The following is a 22,412-nucleotide window of genomic DNA, read 5'->3' on the forward strand; positions in this document are numbered from 1 at the left end:
GGACACTCTTAGTTTCCAAGCCAGACCCAGCAATTTAGCAATTTACTGAGACCTTGTTTCAAAATAAAAAATAAAAAGGGCTGCAGGGGTAGCTTGGAGTTAGAATGGCCCTGGGTTCAATCCCCAGTATGAAAGAAAGAGGAAGGAAGGGAGATTCAGCAGGCATGGTGATATATACCTATAATCCCAGCTCCTCAGGAAGATAAGGCAGGAGGATTACTCCAGTCCAAGAGTTGGATATCAGGCTGGGCAACATAATGAGACCCCCATCTCAAAATAAAATTAAATTTTTTGTGGTACGGGGGATTGAACCCAGCCCTATTTTATTGTTGTTGTTGTTGTTATTATCATCGTCATTATTATTTTGCGGTACTGGAGATGGAACCCAGGGGCATTCTACCTTCGACCTAAACGCCCAGCCCTATTTTTTTTTTTTTTTTTTTTTTTTTTTGGTGGTACTGGGGTTCCTGGAAACCCTTCTACCTCCGGCCTACACTCCCAGACCTATTTTTATACTTTTTAAATTTGGAAACAGGGTCTCTTAAGCCAGCGCGGCTGGGGGTAGAACCTGCGCGATCCTCCTGTCTCCACCTCCCAAGCATGGGGATTACAAAGCGTGCGCCACCACGCCCGGCTAATTTTTATTAATTAAAATGTTCATTTTAGACCAGGCATGGTGGCACATGCTTGTAATCTTAGTACATGGGAAGTTGAGATAGGAAGACTGCAAATTTGAGGACAGCCTCCACAAGTAGTTAATATCCTCATCAACTTTGAGAAACCCTATTACAAAATAAAACAAAACAGGACTCTAGGTGTAGCTTGGAGTTAGAATGCCCTGGATTCCATCCCCAGTACTAAAAAAGATTTTTTCATTTAATAGTTGTTGGGGGTAGGTTGATATGAGTGATCTTCACACACACCCACACCACTTCATTCTACCCAAGTCCCAGAGAAAGCATGCTAAGTAAAGATTTGAGAAAGCTCAGTTATGTAAAGCTGATGTTGGATAAGAACCCCATCTCCAGTTCTACAATCACCTTATATTGGCTGGTTACATTCTGTTCTATGGGACACAGACGAAAATTTTTATTTATTTAGACCTATTCCAAAATGAATCCTTCCAAACACAGAGGGGAAAGCAAGTCCAGCTGGGAAAAATTATATTTTCAACAGACATATTCTATACCATAAAACTTAAACTCACATCTCTAGCTTTAAATCCATCATTTCTTTCTTTCTCCCTTTCTTTCTGTGTTTGTTTTATACCAGGAGCATTTGACCTCTGAGGTATACCAGCCTTTTTTTTCTTTTCTTTTTTGGTTCTGGGGATTGAACCTAGGAGCATTTTACCTCCGAGCTACACCCCAGCCCTATTTTTTATTCTTTATTTTCAAACAGGGTCTCACTGAGTTGCAAAGGTCCTAAGTAGCTGAGGCTGTCCATAAACTGCGATCCTCCAGTCTCAGCCTCCCAAGTGCTGGGGTTATTACAAGGGTGCGCCTCCATACCCAGCTTAATAAGCATTCTATATTCTGATTTTTTTTCTCTCTAGAAAAAGCTGAAGATATAAAATCCCCTAAGAGAACTTTTGCTCATCATATTACATAACTATACATTTTGCCCTAAAGCTACATCTTTAAACCTCAAGAGAATGTTCTGATTCTAATATTTTGGTTTTAGTGAAAAAAATCTACTTCCATTTTCATCATACGTCTATGAATTCTTGCCTTTACAGATTAAACAATTTCAATTCCTTAAAGGCCTAGCTCTTCATCTGTAGTCAATTTAAACCACTTATTATTCCAATTGAAGTTTTGCCACATGGCTTTGTACAACTAGAGCACAATCTTCTCAGATCCTTCCTTCCTTCCTCCTCTTCTGGACAGTGTCCATGCACTCATTCATTCACTCAATGAGCAGTAAGAGCCTGTCATATACAAATCACCTGTACCAAGTATATGAGAATGCAGGATAAAGTCACTGCTCTTGACACTCTTAGATTTACCAAATGAACAAGCAAGATTAGATATCTAGAAAATCCATGCAGGTCCATTACAAAGCAGGGTGAAATAGGTATGTTTGCAATTCGTGCTCATCCTGACTTTGTAGTTCAGGAAGACTTTATGAAAGCACTAAGAAAAGTGGCTGATTCTAAGAAGCTAGAGTCTAAATTGGACTACAAATCTGTGTGATTTACCCTAAGGTTTTTGTTGGCTGCATGACAGATACTGACTTAATATAAAAATAAAATTAAGGAAAATAATAAACAAGCAAACAAAAACCGGTGGTGCGCACCTTTAATCCTAGTACTTGGGAGGCTGTGTCAGGAGGATCACGGATTCAAGTTCAGCCTCAGCAATTCAGCAAGGCCCTCAGCAACTTAGTGAGACCCCATTTCAAAATAAAAAATAAATAGGGCTGGGAATGTAGATCAGAGGTAAAATTACCTGGGTTCAATTCCCAATACCAAAACAAAAACAAAAACAAAACTAGACTATACTAGATGTGCTTTATACATTACTGCTTGTTTTCTTATTTCTCTCTCCATGGTTGATTCTAATATTGCAAACAATATTTGAGATTTGGATATCTATTTCTGAACACATGCATATACTAGTCCCCCCTTATGCAAGTGAAAACATTCCAAGACTCCTAGAGGGTGCCTGGAACAGCACATAGTACAGAACTCTAGTTGTACTACATTTTTCCCTATGGAATTATAACTATTATAAAGTTTAATTAAAAAAAAAAAAAACAGCCGGGCGTGGTGGCGCACGCTTGTAATCCCCGCGCTTGGGAGGCAGAGACAGGAGGATCGCGCAGGTTCGAAGCCAGCCGCGTGCGCTGGCTTAGGAGACCCTGTTTCCAAATAAAAATGTAAAAATAGGTCTGGGAGTGTAGCCCGGAGGTAGAAGGGCTTCCAGGAACCCCAGTACCACCAAAAATAAATAAATAAATAAAAATAAATAAATAAAAATAAAAAAACAGTAAGCCGGGCGTGGTGGCGCACGCTTGTAATCCCCGTGCTGGGGAGGCAGAGACAGGAGGTTCATGCAGGTTCGAAGCCAGCCACGCTGGCTTAAGAGACCCTGTTTCCAAATAAAAAGGATAAAATAGGTCTAGGAGTGTAGCCTGGAGGTAGAAGGGCTTCCAGGAACCCCAGCACCACAAAAAAAAAAAAAAACCAACCAGTAAGAAATTAGTAACTAATAATAAAGCTGAATAATTTAACAATCTACTGTAATATAAGCTATGTGAATGAGGTCACTCTCTCTTGACAAAGTCAGGACAATTATTAGTATTTTCTGACTACAAATGAGGTAACTGAAACCTCAGAAAGTAAAATCATGCAAAGGGGAACTACTGCAGTCTGATGTGGGGGTTGGGGTGGGGACTGGACTCAGGCATTCTACATTTGAGCTACATCCCAGCTCTTCTTTTTTATTCTGAAACAGTCTTGCTAAATTGCTGAGTCTGGCCTCAAATCTGAAATCTCCTGTCTCAGTCTCCCAAGTACTGGGAATACAGGCATGTGCCACCACATGAGGCTGCAATCTGATATATAAATATGAAAGCTTTCTTAAATTTTGAGGGACCACTCCTCAATTTTCACAATTTTATTAACACTTAAAAACCAGTGATTGAAAAAAATGAAGTACTTAGAATGTGTGTGTATGTGTGTGCGCACACACACGCGTGCATGCGTTACTGAGGATTGAATTCAAGGGCAGATTACAAGTGTGCACCACCATGCCTAGCTTTATTTTTTATTTTGAAACAGGTTCTCACTAAGTTGCAGAGGGCCTCACAATGTTGCTGAGCCTGGCTATGAACCTGGATCCTCCTGTCTCAGCTTCCCAAGTACTGAAATTATAAGCATGTGCCACCACTCCTGGCTTCCACTTAAAATTTAAAAAAGAAAAACTTCAAGAACACTAACTCGCCAAAACAATCTTATTCTAAATATATAAATAAAAGGTAGCCAGATGCAGTGGTCATCTCAGCAAACACCTGCTGAATATGTAGGCAAATTTGAGCATTATTGCTGTTTAATAATACAGTACATTAAATCTTTTTGTCTATAAACATGTGATTTTTTTTCCATATTTAAGGTCTTAGGTTTTTTTGAACAATATTTTAAGCCAGGTGTGGTGGCACAAGCCTGTAATCCCAATACTTGGGAAGCTGAGACAGGAAGATTGCAGGTTTGAGGCCTACCTACTTCAGCAATTTAGTGAGGCTATTGGCAAATTAGAGACCTGTTTCTTTTTTCTTTTCTTTTCGTTTCTTTTCTTTTCTTTCTTTGTGGTACTGGAGATTGAACCCTGGGATAAGACTGCTGAGCTACCCTACTCCCAACCCTACTTTTTATTATTATTATTTTTTTTTTTTTGCAATACTGGGGATTGAACCCAGGGGCACTCTTACCTCCAAGCTACACCCCAGTCCTATTTTTTATTCTTTATTTTGAAACAGGGTCTCACTGAGTTGCAAAAGGCCTCACTAAGTAGCTGAGGCTGTCCTCAAACCACAATCCTCCGGTCTCAGCCTCTCGGCCCCAGCCCTATTTTTTACTCTTTATTTTGCAGTACTCGGGATGGAACCCAGGGTCATTCTACCTTTGAGCTACACCCCCAGCCCTATATTTTTATTCTTTATTTTGTTTTTTGTTTTTGTTTTTTGGTGGTACCGGGGATGGAACCCAAGGGCCTTCTACCTCCAGGATACACTCCCAGACCTATTTTATATTTTATTTGGAAACAGTGTCTCTTAAGCCAGCTGAGGCTGGCTTCAAACCTGCATGATCCTCCTGTCTCAGCCTCCCAAGCGCAGGGATTAAAAGCCTGCGCCAGAATGCCTGGCTTTATTCTTTATTTTGAAACAAGGTCTCACTGAGTTACAAAGAGCCTCACTAAGCAGCTGAGGCTGTCCTCAAACCACAATCCTCCTGTCTCAGCCTCTCAAATGCTAGGACTACAAGCATGCGCCACCACGACTGACCGGCTCTTTTATTCTTTATTTTGAAACAGGGTCTCACTGAGTTGCAAAGGACCTCACTAAGTAGCTGAGGCTGTCTGCGAACCATGATCCTCCTGTCTCCACCTCCCAAAAACTGGGATTACAAGCATGTGTCACCACACCCAGCTCTTGTTATTTTATTCTGAAACAGGGTCTTACTAGGTTGATGAGAGAGTCTCACTACTTGCTGAGGTTGTCCTCAAACCTTCAATACTTCTGTCTTAGCCTCCCAAATACTGAGATTACAGGCATGCCACCATGACCATCTTGAAAGACTGTTTCAAAGCAAAAATAAAAATAAAAAGGGCTGAGGGTGTACTCATAGGTAGAATGCCCTTAGAATTCAATCCCTGGTACCACACACACACACACACACACACACACACACACACACACACACACAGACAGCCTGAAAAAATGAAACAAAAACTTCTAGAACACTAAATAGCCAAAACAAATTTATTTTAAAAAATAGACCAAGCTGGGCGTGAATTTCCCTATACTGGAATTTCATGGGTGTAGGCCCCCTCCTCTGTGTGTGTGTGTTATGTGTGTGTTACTGGAGATTGAACCCAGGATTTTACACTTCCGAGCTATACCCCCAGCCCATTATTATATTTTTATTTAGAAACAACATCTTCCAGGAGCCGGGCGTGGTGGCGCACACTTGCAATCCCAGTGCTTGGGAGGCTGAGACAGGAGGATCGTGCAAGTTCAAAGCCAGCCTCAGCTACTTAGTGAGGCTCTCAGCAACTTACGTGAGACCCTGCTGCCAAATAAAATATAAAATAGGTCTAGGGGTATAGCCCTGAGGTAGAAAGCCTCTGGGTTCCATCCCCAGTTAAAAAAAAAAAAAAACAGACCAGGCAAGCCGGGCGTGGCGGTGCACACTTGCAATCCCAGCACTTGGGAGGCTAAAACAGGAGGATCACACAGGTTTGAAGCCAACCTCAGCTACTTAGTGAGACCCTGTTTCCAAATAAATTATAAAATAGGGCTGGGGTATAGCCCGGAGGTAGATATCCCCTGGGTTCCACCCCCCAGTACCACCAAAAAAAAAAAAAAAAAAAGATCAGGTATGGTGGTACATGCTTGTAATTCTGGTATTTGGGAGGCTAAGATAGGAGGATTGCAGATTGGAGGACAGCCTCAGCAAGTAGTGAGGCTATCATCAACCTAGCAAGACCCTATTTCCAAATAAATAAAATTGAACAGGGGTGTGGCTGTAGGTAGAATGCCTACAGTTTAATCGGCAGTATCATACATTAATTAATTAATTAATTAATTAAATAAAGGTGTAACCAGACAGTGACTGTAATCCCAAAAGACATCTGTAATCGTAGCTACGTCAGTGGCCAACGCAAGAGGATAGGGAAGTTTTAGCATGACAGATGAGAAAACTTTGCAAGACCTAGCCTCAAAATAAAAAATTAAGTCAAGCCGAGTGTGGTGACACACACTTGTAATCCCCGTGCTTGGGAGGCTGAGACAGCAGGACTGCACAGGTTTGAAACCAGCCTCAGCTACTTAGTGAGGCTCTCAGCAACTTAGTGAGACCCTGTTTCCAAATAAAATATAAAAAAATAGGTCTGGGAGTGTAACCCAGAGGTAGAAAGCCCCTAGGTTCAATCCTTAGTATCACACGCAAAATTAAATAAATAAATAAATAGGGTTTGGGATGTAGCTCAGTAGTACCGCACTCCTGGGTTCAATCCCTAGAACCACAAGGGAAATAAGATGAGAGGGAAGGGTAAGAGGGAAGGAAGAGTTGTTGTTACAGAATTCATACTTCCTTATTTCAAAACTTACTACAAAGCTATAATAATCAAAACAGTATGGTACAGGCATAGGATAGACAGATGTACAAGTGAGAAGAACAGACTGAGTGTTGATAAATAAACCCACACAACTATGCCCAGCTGATTTCTTGCAAAAATGCCAAGACGATTCAATGGGAAAACAGTTTTTTCAAAAATGGTACTGAAGCAACTGGACACACACAAAACACAAACACACACACACATACACACACACACAAACATACACACACAATGAAGTTATATGACTCCTACCTTCATATCATATGCAAAAATTAACGCTGGGCGTGGTGGCGCACGCTTGTAATCCCCACACTTGGGAGGCTGAGACAGGAGGATTGCACAGGTTCGAAGCCAGCCTCAGCAACTTAGTGAGGCCCTTTTTCCAAATAAAATATAAAAAAAATGGGTCTGGGAGTATAACCTGGAGGTAGAAAGCCTCTGGGTTCCACCCCAGTACCACCAAAAAAAAAAAAAAAAAAAAAAAAAATTAACTCAAGTACTAGGAGCATAACCCAATGGTAGAACTGTATCAGATAATATAAAAATTAACTAGAACTAGAATAAAATAGAACTAGAGTGTATACTTGCAGTCCCAGCTACTCAGGAGGCTGAGGCAGGAGGACTGCAACTTTCAGGCCAACCTGGGCAACTTAACAAGACCCTGTCTCAAAATAAAAAACAAAAAAGCTGGGGATAGGGGATATAGTTTAGTGCCCCTGGATTCAATCACAGGCACAGCAAATTAATAACACAAGACATACCATCTGACTTCATACCCACCAGGATATCTACAATAAAAAAAAAAGTAATAACAAATATTGGCAAGGATGCAAAGAATTCAGAACCCTCACATATTGCTGGCAAAAATGAAAAATGGTGCAGCCACTATGGAAAGGAGTTTGGCTGTTCCTCAAAAAGTTAAATATAGAATTACAATATGACCCAGCAATTCCACTCCAAGAAAAAAGAAAACATCTGTCTCCAAGAAACGTGCATGTGAATGGTTAACAGAAGCACTGTTTATAACAATCAAAATGTGAAAACAAGCTGGGCATGTGGTAGACACCTATAGTCCCAGTACTTGGGAAGCTGAGACACAAGGACCACAAGTTAGAGCTAACTCATAGATACTTAGCAGAACTGTTTCTTTTAAAAACAGTGCTGGCAAAGTCAGGCATGGCATGCTTGTAATCCCAGCATTTGGGAGGCTGAGACAGGAGGACTGCGGTTCACAAATAGCCTCAGCTACTTAGTGAGACCCTTTACAACTCAGTGAGCCCCTGTTTCAAAATAAAGAATAAAAACAAAAGGGCAGGAGGTGTAGCTCAGAGGTCAAATGCCCCTGGGTTCCATCCCCAGACCCACACACACACACAAAAAAAGTACTAAATAAAAACAGGGCTTGGGGTGCAACTCAGAGTAGAATTCACCTGGTTTTAATCACCAGTACCCCCCCACACACACACACAAAAAAAAAAACACACTGGGAAAAAGTAAACCTTTAATAAATTCTTTAAGACTTCTAATTACAAATCCATGGTGAAGAATAGCCAGAATCTTGTTAGTTTAAACCTAATGCTTGGCTAGCTCACTGTCAGTAGACATACTTTACCACAACCTGTTTTACTGACTTGTAATGAAAATTTCAATTCAAACAAATAATTAGAGTTGTATTATTAGGCCTCTATTAAAAAACATTTAAGTGTTTCATCATGTTGCTAATAAAAGTATTTTAATGTCTTCAAATTCCAACCAGCAGTTTAAAATACAGTACATATGATTACTGAACAAATTTGGAATTTATTCAGTCAATATAACATATAGAGCCAGGCGTGGTGGCGCACGCTTGTAATCCCAGCATTCGGGAGGCTGAGACCCAGAGGATCGCCTCAGCTACTTAGTGAGGCCCTCCACAACTCAGTGAGACCCGGTTTCAAAATAAAGAATAAAAAGTAGGGCAGGGGGTGTAGCTCAGGGGTCGAATGCCCCTGGGTTCCATCCCCAGACTCGCAAAAAAAAAAAAAAAAAAAAAAAAAAAATATATATATATATATATATATATATATATATATATAAAATCATATAGTTAAGCAAAAGATCATACTCATTTTTAAAGGCTCAAAAGCTCATTTTATTTTTATTTTATTTATTTATTTTCATGCTTTACTATGAAAATTAGAGTACATAATCTTCATAGGATCTTCAACTATGACTAAATCGAAAACTTTTTTTGGTCATACTGGGACTAGAACCCAGAAACTCTCTACCATGGAGCTACACACCCAGCAACTCTCATTGAAACATTAAATAGAGAGCCCTGGCCTTGAACCTGAGATTCTCCTCTCTGCGGCTCCATAACACTCAGGGTTTTTGTGGGGTTTTTTGTGGGTTTTTTGTGGGGATTTTTGGTACTGAGGATGGCACCCAGGGGCATTCTACCTCCAAAGTATATCCCAGCCCTATTTTTTATTCTTTATTTTGAAACGGGGTCTCACTGAGTTGCAAAGGCCTCACTAAATAGCTGAGGCTGTCTGCAAACCTCAATCCTCCAGTCTCAGCCTCCCAAATGCTGGGATTACAAGGGTATGCCACCACGCACACACACAATTTAAATGTAAACTTTTTTTTTGGGGGGGGGTACTGGGGATGGAACCCAGAGGCACTATACCTTTGAGATACACCCCACCCCAATTTTTTTTTTAGTCTTTTTTTTATTTATTTATTTATTTATTTTTTTTTGTGGTACTGGGGTTCCTGGAAGCCCTTCTACCTCTGGGCTACACTCCCAGACCTATTTTATATATTTTTTGAGACAGGGTCTCTTAAGCCAGCCCGGCTGACTTCGAACCAGCGCGATCCTCCTGTCTCCGCCTCCCAAGCGCGGGGATTACAAGCCTGCGCCACCACGCCCGGCTAGTCTTTTTATTTTTTGAAATAGGATCTGAGTTGCAAAGGACCTCGCTAAGTAGCTGAGGCTATCCGTGAACCTCATTCCTTAGGTCTCCGCCTCCCAATGCTGGGATTACAGGCGTGTGCCACCACCATGCCTGGTCTTTTTTTCCTGTACTGAGGATAGAACCCAGTATTCTACTCCTACCTCCTAGCTCAGAGGTAGAATGCCCCAGGGTACCATCCTCAGTACAAAAAAAAAAAAAAGAACACTGTGTGCTAAGGAGAAGCAGAGAGGAGAATCTCCGGTTCAAGGCCAGGGCTCTATAAAAAATAACATTACGGATAAGCAATCTACATTTGCACATAAATATCAAAAATCTGAAACTGAGGGGATAGGGATATATTTTAGTTGGCAGAGTGCTGGCCTAACTTGTGTGAGGCCACAGGTTTTATCACAAAACTAAAAGTTTAAAAAAAAAATCAATCCTTGAGAAATCTATACTTACCTATTTATAGAATATTATAAACACATGTGAAAGCCCAGTATGCTGGTCCATGCTTGTAATCTCAGTACTTGAGAGACTGAGACAGGAGGCCAGTCTCTGCAACTTAGCAAGACCCAGTTTCAAAATTAAAAACTGAAGCCAGGGTTGGTGGCAAACGTTTGTAATCTCAGTACTTGAGAGGCTTAGATGGGAGGATCACAGCCTCAGCAAGTAGTGAGACTCTCATTAACCTAGGGCTGGGGGTATAGCTTGGAGGTAGAATGCCTCTGAGTCCAATCCCCAGTACCAAAAAAAAAATTTTGAAAATTGAAAAATAGGACTCAGGGTGCAGCTCGGAGGTAGGTTGTCTCTGGATTCAATTTCCCCAATTTTTTTTTTTTTTTTTTTTTTTTTTTTTTTTTTTTTTTTTTTTTTTTTTTTTTTGCGGGTCTGGAGATGGAGCCCAGGAGCAAGTGACCTCTGAGCTACACCATCTGCCCTATTTTTTATTCTTTATTTTGAGACAGGGTCTCACTAAGTTGTGGAGGGCCTCACTAAGTAGCTGAGGCTGTCTGAGAACTGTGATCCTCCAGTCTCAGCCTCCCAAATGCTGGGATTACAAGTGTTCATGATCATGCCCGGCACAAAAAAATTTTTTAATAAAAACTTAAAATTAAAGAAAGAATATATGAGCTGGGTATGGTGGTGCACGCTTGTAATCCGCACACTTGGGAGGCAGAGACAGGAGGATCGCACAGGTTCGAAGCCAGCCTCAGCTACTTAGTGAGGCTCTCAGCAACTTAGTGAGACCCTGTTTCCAAATAAAGTATAAAAAATAGGTCTGGGAGAATAGCAGGAGGTAGAAACGCTCTGGGTTCCATCCCCAGTACAAAAAAAAAAAAAAAAGAATATATGATCCAGGCATGGTGGCACAAGCCTGTAATCCCAGCTCTTGGAAAGCTGAGACAGGAGGATTACAGGATTGAATCTTGCATCAGCAAGAGCCTCAGCAACTGAAGGAGACCCTGTTTCAAAATAGAAAGGGTTTGGGGATGTATACTAGAGAAAGAATGTTCCTGGATTCAATCACCAATATCAAAAAATAATAAAGAGCTGGGCGTGGTGGCGCACGCTTGTAATCCCCGCGCTTGGGAGGCGGAGACAGGAGGATCGCACAGGTTCAAAGCCAGCCTCGCTGACTTAAGAGACCCAGTTTCCAAATAAAAATATAAAATAGGTCTGGGAGTGTAGCCCGGAGGTAGAAGGGCTTCCAGGAACCCCAGTACCACCAAAAAAAATAAATAAAATAAAAATAAAAGTATTACTTTTATGCCCATTTTTTAAATACCATATTTCCTTTTAAACGATTATGGTGTTTAAACAATAAAGAGTACATATTGTATAAATCCATTTATATGAATTCTAAAAAAAGGTAAAAATAATCTATGGTAAGGAAATGTACATCAATAGTTGCCTGGAGCTGAGTGATCGAGATTATCGGGATTTTCTACAAAAGAACAAGAGGCAGCTTTACTGAGTGATTAAATGTTCTATACCTTGATTGTGGTGATTTTTTTTTTCTTCCAGTACTAGAGATTGAACCCAGGGCATTCTACCTCCAATCTATACCCTCAGCCCTTTTTTTTTTTTTTTTTTTTTTGCGGGTCTGGGGGTGGAACCCAGGGGCAAACGACCTCCGAGCTATACCCCCTGCCCAATTTTTTTTTTTTTAATTCTTTATTTTGAAACTGGGTCTCACTGAGTTGCAGAGGGCCTCACTAAGTAGCTGAGGCTGTCCGCGAACCGCAATCCTCCTGTCTCAGCCTCCCAAATGCTGGGATTACAAGCGTACACCACCACGCCCGGATCAATTTTTTATTCTTTATTTTGAAACTGGGTCTCACTAATTTGCAAAGCTCACTAAATAGCTGAGTCTGTCCACAAACCATGATCCTCCAGTTCCAGTGATCCTCCAGTTTCAGCCTCCCAAATGCTGGGATTACAAGTGTGCGCCACCACGCCCAGATGCTTGTGGGTGATTATACAAATGTCTATACTAGTTAAAACCTCTTGGAACATTTTAAATAAATGCACTTCACTACTTATATAAAGGTTTGTGTGTGTGTGTGTGTGTGTGTGTGTGTGGTAGTGGGCGTGGAACCCAGGGGCTTTCTACCTCCGGGCTATATTCCTAGACCTATTTTATATTTAATTTGGAAACGGTCTTATTAAGTTGCTGAGAGCCTCACTAAGTAACTGAGGCTGGCTTCGAACCTGTGCAGATCCTCCTGTCTCAGCCTCCCAAGCGTGGGGATTACAAGTATGTGCCACCATGCCCAGGTTATAAAAGTCTGTTTTTAAGGAGAAATAAAGGATACAAAGAATAATAGGACCAGCCAGGCATGGTGGCGCACTTGCATGGTAATGCACACTTATAATCCCAACATTTAGGAGGCTGAGATAGGAGGATCTGGGTTTGTGGCCAGCCTTAGCTACTTAGTGAGGCCCTTTGCAACTCAGTGAGACCCTGTTTCAAAATACGGAATAAAAAATAAGGCTCAGAGTATGGCTCAGAGATAGAAAAATAGGGCTCTAGCTTGGAGGTAGAATGCCCCAGGGTTCCATCCCAGTACTGCAAAAAATAAAGAATAAAAAATAGGGCTGAGAATGTAGCTCAAAGGTAGCATGCCCCTGGGTTCCACACCCATACGGCAAAACAAATATATTAATTAAATAAATTAAAATTTTTTTAAATAGGGCTGAAGGCCAGGCATGGTGGTGCACCCTTGTAATCCCCGCCCTTGGGAGGCGGAGACAGAAGGATCCGGCAAGTTAGAAGCCAGCCAAATAAAAATATAAAAAATAGGTCTGGGAGTGTAGCCCAGAGGTAGAAGGGTTTCCAGGAACCCCAGTACCACAAAAAAAAAAAAAAAAAAAAAAAAAAAAAAACCAAAGGGCTGCAAGTATGGCTCAGAGGTAGAATACTCCTGGGTTTAGTCCCAAATACCACAAAAAAAAGAAAGAAAAAGGAAGAACCAAAGTAAATTAATAGGACCCCTTGATAAACAACAGTATTCATATAGCATTTCATAGTTTTCAAAGCCCTCCAATATTATTTAATTTCCTCATAAATTTGTGTTGGGATAGGATGGTAAGTGGGGACTGAACACAGAGGCATTCTACCACTGAGCTGCATGTGCTCCCAGTCCTTTTAATTTTTTATATTTGGAACAGAGTCTCACTATGTTACCACACTAGATCCTCCTCAAATCTTGAATCCTCAGTGTCAGCCTCCTAAGTACTGGGATTGCAGGTGTGCACTACTCCATCTGGTTCTCAAAACTCTTCAAAAGTAAGCACTGATAATGCCTCTGCTGAAGAAAAGGAGTGCTTCAGTGATATCCTAGTCTCGGGGCCAAACTAGATTGAGAAACCCAATCTTCAAATTCCTAACACAACTACAAGTTCAAGAAACAGAGACCACTACAGAAAGTACCAAGAATCTAAAGGCTCTTGCAAGTACCATTTCTTCTGTTGATCATTTCATCTCAAATTTACTTTTTGTCTCTGAAACATACTAGCAGACATGAGGATTGCCAAAGAAATCAAAAGCCCCAAGCACCTCATTCAAAATTCTCCTTGGAAACCTGAGGATTCTGAGGAAGTCCAGACCTCCACTCCTGCTGTGCACCCCTACCCACCCCTTCATAGAGATCTCCTATAAAATAAGAACTGTAAAGACCTCCAAAGCACCCCCTCCCTCTTGAGATGGCCCACATTCTCCCTTGTATGTGTTTCCCCTGCTTTCCTAAATAAACCTGTCTCTGAAAAAAAATAAAGAACCTGTCTCTGTCTCTAGAAAAAATAAAGAAATTCTCCTTGGATGGTGGCAGAAGCTTACCCTTCCGGGTTTTTTTGTTGTTGTTTTTTTGTTTTTTGTGTTTTGTTTTGGTGGGGGTCTGGGGATGGAACCAAGGGGCATTCGATCTCTGAGCTACATTTCCTGCTCTATTTTTTATTCTTTATTTTGAAACAGGGTCTCACTAAGTTGCGGAGGGCCTCACTAAGGAGCTGAGGCTGTCCACAAACCATGATCCTTCTGTCTCAGCCTCCAGAATGCTGGGATTCCAAGAGTGTGCCACCACGCCCGGCTTACCCTTCCACTTTTTACTTCTGATTTCCACTATCAGCTAAGATAGAGGGTTTTCAACCAGCCCTCTACTTCAACTAAATCTTAGAAACATTCACCAAAGCCAGACAATAATTTGATAATTGTGAATATTAAAACATTCCTCAAAAGGGTCATTATCATATTTGTACTAATTTTGTGTGGCTGAGTTTATTTTATGGAAACTGCTTGAAGATTCTTATACAAACCAGATATGGTAGAACAAGCCTATAATCCCAGTACTAAGGAGGCTGAAACAGGAGGATCACAAGTTGAAGGTCAGAGCAAGACACTCAGCAACTTAGCAAGACCCTGGTTTTTTTTGTTGCTTTGTGTGGGGACTGAACCTGGAGCATTCTACCTCCAACCTAGATCCCCAACCATATTTTAAGGTTTTTTTGTTTGTTTTGTTTTGCTTTTTTGGTTTTGCAGTACTGGGGATTGAACCCAGGAGCAATCCTACATCCAAGCCACACCCCCAGCCCTTTTTTATTCCTTATTTTGAAACAGAGTCTCACTGAGTTTCAGAGGGCCTCACTAAATAGCTGAGGCTGTGTGCAAACAGTGATCCTCCTGTCTCAACCTCCCAAATTCTGGAATTACAAGCATGCACCACCATGCCTGGTTCACAGTTTTTTTTTTATTTTAAACAGCTGGCCTCACTAAGTTGCTGAGGCTGACCTCAAATCTGTAATCCTCCTGTCTCAGTCTCACAAGTATGAGGATGACAGGCATGTGACACCATGCCTGGCAAGACTGTTTCAAAATAAAATGTTGCTAGCCAGAAGTGGTGGTGCACACTTGTAATCCCCAGCTTGGGAGGCTGAGACAGGAAGATTGCACAGGTTTGAAGCCAGCCTCAGATACTTAGTGAGGCTCTCAGCAACTTAGTGAGACCCTGTTTCCAAATAAAATATTAAAAAATTGCCAGGCGTGGTGGCACATGCTTGTAATCCCCGCACTTGGGAGGTGGAGACAGGAGGATCTTGCAGGTTCGAAGCCAGCCGCGCTGGCTTAAGAGACCCTGATTCCAAATTTTAAAAAATATAAAAATAGATCTGGGAGTGTGCCCCAGAGGTAGAAAGGTTTCCAGGAACCCCAGTACCACCAAAAAAAGAATATATATATATATATATATACACACACACATACACACACACACACACACACACACACACACACACACACACATATAATAGATCTGAGAGTGTAGCCCAAAGGTAAAAAAAAAAAAAAAAGGGCCTGGGTTCCACCCCCAGTACCACCAAAAGAAATGATAACAATAAAATAAGATAAAATAAAATATTGCTGGGCTGGGGTATAGCTCAGAGGAAAAATTGCCCCTGGAGTATTGCCTAGAGAGGTAGAGTACCTCCAAGTTCAATCTGCAGTACAAAAAAAAAAAAAGGATTTTTTTATACCATCTGAATAATAGTATAATCTTATTAGGGCCCAAAGTGTATATGTCAATTATCAAATGTCTACACAAAGTCACAACTCCAGAGTAAAACTGCTGAGGCTCACATTCCAGCCTAGTCCACTAGCTACATAATCTTGGAAAATTAAATTAAATCCTCTATACCTCAGTTTACTCATTTACCAAATAGGAATACTTACATGGCTTAAATGATTTTTTCTGGGAATTAAATGTGAAGAGTATCTCTGAAACCCTGATACACATTAACACCTAAATTGCTCAGAAAAGATTCAATTATTACTAGAACTAAGTTTATTATCCTTTCTTCCTTTTGTGTGTGTGCCAACCACACCCACTACTAGGCATTGAACCCAGGGCATTCTACTTCTGAGCTACACCCCCAGCAAACTGTAGTTTTTATTTTGAAACAGGGCCTTGTTAAGTTGGGGCCTTGTTAATTGCTGAGGCTGATCTTGAACCTGAAATCCTCCCATCTCAGCCTCCAAAGTACTGGGTTGCATGTGTGCCCCAGCCCTTTTTATTTTTAAACAAGGTCTCCCCAAGTTGCTGAAGGTCTAAGTTGCTGAGGTTGGCCTCAAATAGGCTATACTCCTGGCTTAGCCTCCCAAGTACCTATAACAGCTACTCAGGAAGCTGAAGTTCAAGTCCAACCTAGGCAATTTAGCAAAACTAGTCTCATCAAAAATTTTGAACGAGCCAGGCGTGGTGGTGCACGCTTGTAATCCCAGCATTCGGGAGGCTGAGACTGGAGGATCGTGGTTCAAGGATAGCTTCAGCTACTTAGTGAGGCTCTCTGCAACTTAGTAAGGCCCTGTTTCAACGTAAAGAATAAAAAAAAAAAAAAAAAGGCAGGGGTATAGCTCAGAGGTTGAATGTCCCTGGGTTCCATCCCCAAGCCCGCCAAAAAATAAATAAATAAATAAAAATTGAACAAAAATGTAGTTGGGCATGGTGTCACACACTTGTAATCAGCATTTGGGAGGCTGAGACAGGAAAATCCAGGTTCGAGGACAGGCTCAGCTATTTAGTGAGGCCCTTTGAAACTCAGTGAAACCCTGTTTCAAAATAAAGAATAAAAAATAGGGCTGGGGTGTAGCTTGGAGATAAAATGTCCCTGAGTTCTATCCCTAGTTCTGCTAAATAAATAAATAAATAAAAAGGAATAAAATATTGGGCTAGAGGTCAATCTCAGAGGTATATTGCCCCTAGCTTCAATCCCCAGTACTACAAAAATAAAAAAAGATAAATATATAAAAAAATAAAACAGGCTCAGAAATAGAGTGCTTCTGAAGCCGAGCATGGTGGCGCACGCTTGTAATGCGCACGCTTGTAATCCCCGCGCTTGGGAGGCTGAGACAGGAGGATCGCACAGGTTCAAAGCCAGCCTCAACTACTTAGTGAGGCTTTCAGCAACCTAGTGAGACCGTTTCCAAATAAAATATAAAAAAAGTCTGGGAGTATAGCCCGGAGGTAGAAAGCCTCTGGGATCCAACCCCAGTAACACACACACACACACACACACACACACACACACACACACACAAAAAAAAAGAACAAGAAATAGAGTGCTTCTGGGTTCAACCTTTAGTACCCCCCCCAAAATAATGATACTAGTGTATGTCTATGGGCTGCTTATATGTACAAATACAATTAATATAATCCCCAGTACTGCGAAAAAGACAATCCCAGTACTGCAAAAAAAAAAAAATCTTTTTATATGTTCTAAATTATACTATTAAAACATTTCAAACAAAAAATTAACCCTCCTTTGTTTAGCTGGGCGTGGTGGTACACACTTGTAATCCCCCCCCCCTGCTTGGGAGGCAGAGACAGGAGGATTGTACAGGTTCGAAGCCAGCCACGCTGGCTTAAGAGACCCTGTTTCCAAAAGTATAAAATAGGTCTGGGAGTGTAGCCCAGAGGTAGAAGGGCTTCCAGGAACCCCAGTACCACCAAAAAGAAAATAAAAGGAAAAAAAAAATTTCAAGGCCGTTGCGTGGTGGCTCACGCTTGTAATCCCAGCATTTGGGAGGCTGAGACCAGTGGATCACTGTTCGGGGACAGCCTCAGCTACTTAGTGAGGCCCTCTGTAACTCCGTGAGACCTGGTTTCAAAATAAAGAATAAAAAAAAAAAAAAAATAGGGCAGGGGGTGTAGCTCGGAAGTTGAATGCCCCTGGCTTCCATCCCCAGACCAGTTAAAAAAAAAAAAAAAACATTTCAGGTGACAGTAAAGGGAGAAAAAAAACTAAATTTATTAAGCTAGGCACTGTATTAGGCACTTTAATACATATTAGCCCATTAAAATTAAGAGATGCCGGGCATGGTGGCGCACGCTTGTAATCCCCGCGCTTGGGAGGCGGAGACAGGAGGATCGCGCAGGTTCGAAGCCAGCCGTGCTGGCTTAAGAGACCCTGTTTCAAAAATATAAAATAGGTCTGGGAGTTTAGCCCGGAGGAAGGAGGGCTTCCAGGAACCCCAGTACCACCAAAAAAAAAACAAAAACAAAAAAACTTAAGAGATATGTATTTTTAGCCTGGCATGGTGACATATGCCTATAATTCCAGTACTTGGAAGTCTGGTACAGGAAAATCACAGGTTCAAGGCCAGCATTAGCAACTTAGCAAGACCCTGTTTGCAATAAAAATAAAAGGCTGGAGTATAGCTTGGAGGTATACTGCCCCTGAACTGGATCCCCAGTAACAAGTGGCTTAAGAGATATCTATTTTTATTGATAGAATATTAAAGTTTAGAAATGTGCCAGACATGGTGGCACACGCCTGTAATCCCAGTACTTGGGAGGCTGAGACAGAAGATTACAGATTTGAGGATAGTCTCAGCAAGTAGTGAGACTCTCATCAACCTAGCAATACCCTGTTTCAAAATAATAAAATAAGGCTGGGATGTAGCTCAGAGGTAGAATGCACCTAGGTTCAATCCCTAGTACCACCACAAAAAATAAAATAAAATAAAATAAAATAAAATAAAATAAAATAAAATCACCTGCCCCAGAGTGAATATGTTGTTTAACTGGTATCCAAACTTAAACTCAATTGAAACATCCACTTTATACCAGATTATCCCACTCTATACCAGACTATTTCTAAAGAAGGTAAAAAATCTATACTCCAGACAAACAAGTATTAAAAGCCTTTTTAAAGTATTTAAAGCCTTTTTAAAGTGAGCCACCAGAAGCTGGGCATGGTGGCGCACGCTTGTAATCCCCGCGCTTGGGAGGCTGAGACAGGAGGATCACATGGGTTCGAAGCCAGCCTCAGCTACTTAGTGAGGCTCTCAGAAACTTAGTGAGACCCTGTTTCCAAATAAAGTATTAAAAAAAAAGGTCTGGGAGTATAGCCCGGAGGTAGAAAGCCTCTGGGTTCCACCCCTAGTACCATCAAATAAAAAATAAAAAAATAAAATAAAGTGAGCCATCAAGTGTTTAAGTTACTAACTAGTGATATATGTATTTCATATGTCAGCTTAGGTTTGGGTAAGGAGCCCTAAAAGCATTGTTTCTGCTACTGTGGGACTTTCTTTCCCAAGTCTCTTAATTTCATTGTTTCTCATTCTTATAATGGTAAAATTAATGTCCTTGCTGTCCAATTCCTGGATTCCAAGATTCAAAAAGAGAAATGTGAAATCTACCAAATCTATTGAATATACACATAAAGAATATCTTAGGTCTTAAAATGCTAAAAAAGAAAACAGAAAATAAAACTTTTTTAAATTGTCAGCTGTTTATTCTACAGATTCTATTAACATTTTCAGAACTTTTCCTAAGCATGGCTTAATCATTATCTCTGATACTTGGTTTTTCTTATTCTTTTTTTTTTTTTTTTTTTTTTTTTTGTGGTACTGGGGTTCCTGGAAGCCCTTTTACCTCCAGGCTACACTCCTAGATCTATTTTTACATTTTTATTTGGAAACAGGGTCTCCTAAACCAGCACACGCGGCTGGCTTCGAACCTGTGCGATCCTCCTGTCTCTGCCTCCCAAGCGCAGGGATTACAAGCGTGCGCCACCACGCCCAGCTTTTCTTATTCTTAAATGTAATAGTAATAACATCAATGGTTTTGTAAGTAAATAATTAATATGTCAATTTAAAATACTAAGCATGCAGCCGGGCGTGGTGGCGCACGCTTGTAATCCCAGCACTTGGGAGGCTGAGACAATAGGATTGCAAAGGTTCGAAGCCAGCCTCAGCTACTTAGTGAGGCTCTCGGCAACTCAGAGAGACCCTGTTTCCAAATAAAGTACAAAATAGGTCTGGGAGTATAGCCCAGAGGTAAAAAGCCCCTGGGTTCCACCCCCAGAACCACACACACACACAAAAAAAAAAAAACAACTAAGCATGTAAAAGTTCTAAATTTCGAGTCTTCAAACTAAGTATGTGTTTGATGTCACGCTCTTAGTTATTAATTCATCATCTTAATGTTTGAGCCTTTTCACACTTAGTTTGTATGTTAAAAAAAAAAGACAAAAGGTCTGCAATTCTAAAGTAGAACACCCAACACATAATTTTGAATGATTTTTGTGATTTTTTTTTTCCAAGGCTTTTCAAAGCAAATACAACAGCCAACAAGCACTTCAAACACAGCAACAAATCCACTGAAACATTAAGCTGCTCTAAAAGAAGGATCAGACTCTTTAGGAGAAAACTACATTGTGTGAGTTTGCAAAGTTTCACCCTTTCCCATTTAAACTCCATTTCAGTGAAAATCTTTGCATACTAACACAATATGCTTTAAAATGGCACTTTGCTGACCTTCCAATAGTCCAGCTCTATGAAAATTCTGTGATGGGTGTAACTTCAGAGAATCTGAAAAACACAAAAAGCATTAAGTACTTTTTATGCTGAATGAGAAAAATGCCAAGGATAGCATACATTTCTTATGTAACTATTATGTATTTTTAAGAGCTAAAGCCCATTATTTGTGCCTATACTCCCTGCAAAAGAAAGTTGAATTGCCTCTACATTGGTATCTAAACTAAGCTTAGGTTTTGATAAAGCGTTTGTTTCATGGAAAATTATCTGATGATTACTGCCCAAATGGTGTTAGTGTCTTGACTATTTTTAGCACCCAACTGTACCACACTAGCCCTGCTCTAAGAATCATCTCTTGATATTGTCTCTTCTTTCTGATATTCCAACTATGATATTTCTAAACTACTTCAAATTAACCGAAAAACATCCTACAGGACGGTGACTGCCAACTAAGAAGTGATCGGAGCAACAGACAATGGCTACACTTACTAAGTAGGACTCTGTGTACAAACTCAATAGTCAGTCTATAAAGCCCAGCACCTTCCACAGTAAACCATCTTACTCTGAATCACTTAAAACAATTTAAGTACATTAATGTGAAGCTGAAGTCGCTTTTTGGTGTTCTCTTTTGGAGGGGTTAGTATCAGCGGATTGACACATAAGACCAAGAAGAGAAATACATAAAGCCAAAATTAGAAGAAAAGCTGAATTTCTCAGAAAAAGGGTTCACAATGGCACAATTTTTTAATACGCTGAAATGAGTAGTTCACAACCCGGTATGCCTTTTGCCCTCTCCCGATGGTTTACAGAGAGTGATGAGTGCAGTGGCAGTGTTTTGGTTTGATGCCCCTCGCAAAGGGAACCTGTCCTGACACATTCTTGTGGTGTCCAGTACAGGAATTTAACGCCAGGAGAGATCTAGCTCAAGTGTTAATATTTGAGACGCTGGGAATCCCCTACCGTAGGCCTTGGCCAAAAAGAGTTTTTAAAAGGGAATCCGTCCAGTGCCCCCTCCCTGCAAGGAGCCCTTGAACGGCAAAGAAGAGGAAATTCTCAAAAGGACAGGTTCTGCGCCTGAGCCTGGTGCTCCAGGGATAGGAGAGGAATAAAACTAACCGGGCGATAGATGGATAGATAGATAGATAGATGGATGGATGGATGGATAGAGAGGGGGGGGGAGAGAGAGCGCGCATCCCTGCTGTTGGTCAAAGAGGGATAAGTCGCTGGTCAGAATGCCACGGAGGTGGGAAAAAGAAAATTCGGGCGCTTTCCAGCGAAGATGACGAGGAAAAGGAAGAACGCCGGGCCGAGGGGGGCCGTCCCGACAGGGGAGGGCGCGGACTAGGCCGGAGGGAGAAGGGGGCAGAGAGGCGGCGCACCGGCCAGCCGGGGGGCTGAGGACGGGGCCGGCGGAGCGGGGCCTGGGCCGGCGCGGGCCCGGGCGGGAGGCCGCGAGCGCGGGGGCGGCGGGCCCGGGCCGCCTGGGCCGCCCCCGCCGGGACCCCGCGGCCTCCCCGCCCCCACCGCGCCGCCGCCCGACTCACCTCGCGAGTAGAGGGACTTGGGCGATTCCAGGTCTAGGTCCGCGCTGAGCAAGGAGATGAAGTCCGAGGGCATCGCAGCTCGACCCAGCCCGGCCCGAGGGCGGCGGGAGGGCGGGAGCGGCGGTGGCGGCGGCACCTCCTCTCCGGGGCCGCGGGCACCGAGCCGGGGGCGGCCGGGCGAGGGCGGCCGCCGCTGCCGCCGCCTCCTCCTCCTCCCCGAGGGCAGCGACTTCCCCCGGGCCCAGGAGCGACGCGGCGGCGGCGGGCTGGAGGGGAA

General features: G+C 41.9%; 1 protein-coding gene across 2 annotated transcripts in view; it reads right to left on the reverse strand.

Annotated features, from left to right (window-relative positions):
• Positions 1-22,208, reverse strand: part of NFAT5 (nuclear factor of activated T cells 5) — a gene marked incomplete at its 5' end in the record, with an annotated part of 97,120 nt that extends 74,912 nt beyond the window's left edge. The window contains 2 exons of one of the 2 annotated variants that reach the window (XM_080702054.1): positions 20,592-20,645; positions 22,136-22,208. In XM_080702054.1, coding sequence (XP_080558180.1) covers positions 20,592-20,645; positions 22,136-22,208 — 127 coding nt within the window. The remainder of the gene's footprint in view (positions 1-20,591; positions 20,646-22,135) is intronic. The other variant, XM_080702055.1, reaches the window with a different exon arrangement.
• Between the last annotated feature and the right edge of the window lie 204 nt (positions 22,209-22,412).

The sequence above is a fragment of the Muscardinus avellanarius genome (genome assembly GCF_963383645.1).
Source record: "Muscardinus avellanarius genome assembly, chromosome: 10".
NCBI classification, from domain to species: Eukaryota; Metazoa; Chordata; class Mammalia; order Rodentia; family Gliridae; genus Muscardinus; species Muscardinus avellanarius.